The sequence below is a fragment of the Mangifera indica genome, chromosome 15 (assembly GCF_011075055.1).
Source record: "Mangifera indica cultivar Alphonso chromosome 15, CATAS_Mindica_2.1, whole genome shotgun sequence".
NCBI classification, from domain to species: domain Eukaryota; kingdom Viridiplantae; phylum Streptophyta; class Magnoliopsida; order Sapindales; family Anacardiaceae; genus Mangifera; species Mangifera indica.
Window position 1 is genome coordinate 4,276,395 of NC_058151.1, and position 4,532 is coordinate 4,280,926.

Here is a 4,532-nt window from a genome sequence, read left to right on the forward strand (position 1 = left end):
GCTAATTAAAGGAAGGACGAAAAAATTTTAGAGTAACTGGGATGAGCCAATCTTGACTAGAGAGTCGAGACAGAACGTAACTGAACTCGTCCCGAACCAAAAGTATGGTCCTAAATAAGTGTTTGAGCCTAGCCATAACAACCACCACCACCACCTTCGTCGCCTACTCCTCCTCCACCTCCCCCCTCCTCCTTTCATCTTCTCTCTTTTTTAAACTTCCCCTTTCTCTCTCCAAACCCAATCCTATCACTCTCCCTATTACTAGAAAACCCATTTCTCTTTACAAACCTCCTATGAACATTCTTAACAAGCTTGGCTTTGGTTTCAGGCCCACTCCTGACCCCGCCTCCATGGAGAATTCTTCAATTGCTCAGGGCCCGGATGATGATGTGCCGGCGCCAGGTCAGCTGTTCGCGCAGTTCGGCGCTGGGTGCTTTTGGGGTGTTGAATTGGCGTTTCAGAGAGTGCCTGGTGTTACCAAAACTGAGGTTGGATATAGTCAAGGGTTTTTTCATAATCCTAGCTATGAAGATGTGTGTACTGGGACCACTAATCATAATGAAGTTGTGAGGGTTCAGTATGACCCTAAAGAGTGTAGTTTTGAGACTTTGCTTGATGCTTTTTGGGCAAGGCATGATCCCACCACGCTTAATCGTCAGGTTTGTTTTTGTTTAATTACTTTTCACTCTGAATTTTGGAGATGGGTTTTGATTAATTTGATTGGTTCAATTCCATTTTATTGGTAATTTTTTTTTTGTTATTTTTTGCATTATTAAAGATTGGGTTTTTTCATTGTCAAGCTTTGATTTCATTTGGTTAATATTGCAATCTTTTCAAGGCAAGGATGATTCATGTTGTCTTGTTAAGGAAGCATATCGTATTTTTGGTTTTGTATCGTGGACGCAAAGGAAGTTCCTTTTGTCATATTTTCTGTATCCAAATTTAAAAAGAATATAAAAGCATGTATATATTGTTATTCTCATCGATTCTCTGGATATGATGTAGCAGCTTGCTTCATTAGGATGCTACCTTATTTTCCCTGAGTTGAGTTTTTTGTCAATACAGTTCTGTTTTGTTTGCATATTTCCTTGTTTCAGCTGCCTTCATCAATAAATAATGAGCTCATTAATTTATCAGTCTGTTTTTATCAACGGGAAATATTCATGCCAGTGGTCTCATACTTATAGGTCACAATTTGAAGTAATTGACTTTTTGAGATGGATTACTTGGATCGAGTCACAACCTGTTCATAAGTTATAATCTTGGTCTAGATTGTATAAAACCTATAAAAGAATCACAAATGTTGTTATGTCTTCTTTGAGATTGACCTTAGATAGGTATAAATGTACCACTCTGGGGCATGTCTTCCACTTTGTTATGGGATTTCAGTTTTGTTGTGATTGATTGACGAATATAAGAGGAAATTGTTGTTTGATTGTATTGACTATACTGCCAATGGTTGTGCACTTTATAACTGTTCATTAATCCATTATGGCAGGGTAATGATGTGGGAACTCAGTACAGATCTGGAATATACTTCTACACCCCTGAGCAAGAAAAGGCAGCTCGGGAGTCATCGGAGAGACAGCAGAAGCTTTTGAACAGGAAAATTGTTACTGAGATACTGCCTGCTAAGAAATTCTACCGAGCTGAGGAGTACCACCAGCAATACCTTGCGAAGGGGGGGCGTTTCGGATATAAGCAATCTGCTGAAAAAGGCTGCAATGATCCTATCAGATGCTACGGCTAAGTTGTCCCATGTCTTAGCATGCAAACATTGGGTCAGTTGGACATCTTGTTGCAAGAATATGATTGCTTTTATACATGTCTGTTATTATCTTACTTGAGCTTTTATATCTGCCATGGTAACAATGCATAATGCATTTAGTTTTGGAATGCGAATCTTTAATTGGTTCGTAAACAACTAAGAAATTGTCTATACTTGTGTGTTTAACTGTTTGTGTACAAGTTCTATCCAGCCATTGGATCTATTTGGTTAATACGGTTCCTAGTAGGATGATCATATAACTATCTATACGATGCCTACCTTGTGATGTTGTTAGGAATAAGTTTGAGCTGAGGTTTTGTTTTAATTTTATCAGTATGTGCTACATAGAACTCATCAAGCATCTGAGTTTGGCATTGTCAATGAGTTATGCTGGCCTCAGATATCTCCCATTTTGCTATGTAAGTTTTCCATGTAAGTTTTCAACATTTTGCTAGCTGGTCGGTGGTGTTCTGTTTCAGATACATTACTCATTACTGCTGTTTAAAATTATAAATTCATATTATCACTTAGCCAGGCACACTATTCAAGCTAAGAAAACTACCAATCATTCTTTTGATGATGTTGATATCATAATTATCAGTATCTTACAATACACGATACGTATCATACGATACAGTACATATGAAAAATAATATGTATTATAAGGTATATCAAATTAATACAATACAATATATATCTTATAATACGATAAATATTACCAATATGGATCGATACACCTTTTTAGAAAACATAATGATGTGATAGAGGTTTAAATGAGAAATTATATATTTTCATAAGTGTTTGTGATATTTTTTAAATGATAATGTGTTAATTTGATTTTTTTATTATTAATATTTTATTTTTTTAAAGGTAAATATTACGATACGATATAATACACGATACAGAAAATTAAGATTTTTTTATACGATACGATATATGATTTGATTATCATGATTGATACGAGAATTTGCATTGGTGCAATGACATAAGTATCGGAAGATGTTAAGGTGAGAGCTGTGATGAAATTGTAACAAAGAATGTTCATATGTATTAGAAACAATTTCATTGAGTAAAATCCATTTCATTGTTCTGTTATTACTCTTTCATTAGTTTTTTTTTTTTTTTTTGGTATAGGAACAATTACAAAAAGTAATTTCATTGAATTGAGTTTTGAGAGATTTTTATAAGAATTCTAGAAAGAATTCAAAGGATGAATTTAAAAGATGATTGCAAGAGATTGATTCAGTGTCCATTTCTTTCATCGTGTTGAACAAAAATTTGTATCACTATTCAAGGTGTCAAAAGGGTTGCATTAATCTATGCCCGACTTAACCCCGTATAATTTGATACAAGAAGAAAATGAGCAATGCAAGGCCTCGAGTTTAACAAGCTATGTCAAGCCTGTGAATTTAATAGATTGTGCCTTGAACTATGAGACAAGACTTGCAGGCTTGCTTGACACAATTTATTAAAAATACTAAAATATTAAAAATTAAAATTTTATCATATAATGAATCAATTTGTAAAAACACACAAATCAATCTGCTAAGAACCCCATAGGGGTATAACCTTAGGGCCCTGAATTATGTCCTGAGCCATGAGTTTTTCTCAACCTAACCCAACACAACTTGGCAGGCCTTAGTCTAATGGGCTGTGTCAGAATCAGCTTGACATGGTCCAACCTGGAAACCGTTAGCTCTAGCCATTCATACAATTAATCCAAGAGGAAATGGATCGAACAACCAAACTTTCCCTCAATCCGAGGCAATTTGCCTTGTAAGCATTAATTAGAAATGTCCCCTCGTGCCATAAGGGTTTCGTGCATGTAGACATGTCCCGCAGCTAGCTGCTTCAGTGGATACATGAAATTTGGTGGCTAGAAATTCTCCGCCGAACTAATCTGAAGGGGTAAACTTACCTGCAAATCAGATGCAGTACCTGAATCTAAGTTCTCCTGGTCATTTGAAGGTAGCCTAATTCATTTATTTCATGCTTGTTGGATTAGCTGGGGTCTTCTTATCTCCGAATTGAATTAGTTTGAATGTTGAATAGCCACTGTAATTCTAATCTTTTTATTACACCATGATAAACTTAACTACCATATATTGTTACTCTTATTTAGATTGGCCCTGGGGAATTTTTCCTCTTCATCTCATGTACATTAACTTGGAATACGAAGAGTATTCACATTTAGTTTTGGCAATAGCACCGGCCCCAGCAAGAAGAGGCGCCAGCGTACCTTCTTGATTCCTCTGAATAAGAGCTGCAAAACCAAAACAACCAATAAAATTTTTGACACTGGCTTGAGCTTCAACACAAATAAAGCAATTCAACTGGACTTACAGTCACATCCACCAACATTATTTCCACCGATAAACACGTTTGGTGCAGTCCGCTGCCCAGTCCACTGTGCCAAAGCCGATTGAATTTCTTCTCCATTACCTTCAGAAAGAAGAAAGTTTCATTGACTCATTATAGAAATTTACTGATAAGCTAAAAGGATTGTGTATGAGAAGAAAATTTGCGGACTTACTTTCCTCATCAAGTTCGATGACATTGTATATTGCTCCCAGCTGTGTCAGCAACTCCTTGGCCCGTCTGCAATAGCCGCAGTAGGTTTTGCTGCAAGGGAAAGTTTCCATTTTAAGTTAATGTTTTGAGAAACTGGAGACATGAAGAAGCATGTGGTAAAATAAAATACCCAAACATAACAACAGGAAAGGAGGTGACCATCTCTTTGAGCTTGTTTAGCACCTTTTCTCTG

The 4,532-nt window shown here is 36.3% G+C and overlaps 2 protein-coding genes across 2 annotated transcripts; one reads left to right on the forward strand and one right to left on the reverse strand.

Moving 5' to 3' along the window:
- On the forward strand, positions 1-2,000 carry LOC123198350 (peptide methionine sulfoxide reductase A1-like). The gene is made up of 2 exons (XM_044613042.1): positions 1-659; positions 1,499-2,000. The coding sequence occupies exons 1-2, from the start codon at positions 105-107 to the stop codon at positions 1,748-1,750; spliced, it is 807 nt and encodes a 268-aa protein (XP_044468977.1). The 5' UTR covers positions 1-104; the 3' UTR covers positions 1,751-2,000.
- Positions 2,001-3,251: 1,251 nt separating this feature from the next.
- LOC123198374 (glutaredoxin-C1-like) lies at positions 3,252-4,532 on the reverse strand. The gene is made up of 5 exons (XM_044613070.1): positions 4,470-4,532; positions 4,302-4,390; positions 4,128-4,210; positions 4,008-4,031; positions 3,252-3,686 (listed from the first exon to the last, which is right to left on the reverse strand). The coding sequence occupies exons 1-5, from the start codon at positions 4,499-4,501 to the stop codon at positions 3,645-3,647; spliced, it is 270 nt and encodes an 89-aa protein (XP_044469005.1). The 5' UTR covers positions 4,502-4,532; the 3' UTR covers positions 3,252-3,644.

Bases quoted from the DNA above. Each gene is read 5' to 3' on its own strand.
- LOC123198350 (XM_044613042.1), top strand. From the start codon at position 105: ATGGTCCTAAATAAGTGTTTGAGCCTAGCCATAACAACCACCACCACC. The intron at 660-1,498 runs GTTTGTTTTTGT...CCATTATGGCAG, and splicing joins CCACCACGCTTAATCGTCAG to GGTAATGATGTGGGAACTCA.
- LOC123198374 (XM_044613070.1), bottom strand. From the start codon at position 4,501: ATGGTCACCTCCTTTCCTGTTGTTATGTTTGG. The intron at 4,391-4,469 runs GTATTTTATTTT...TTTCCCTTGCAG, and splicing joins TTTCCTGTTGTTATGTTTGG to CAAAACCTACTGCGGCTATT. The intron at 4,211-4,301 runs GTAAGTCCGCAA...TTCTTTCTGAAG, and splicing joins CATCGAACTTGATGAGGAAA to GTAATGGAGAAGAAATTCAA.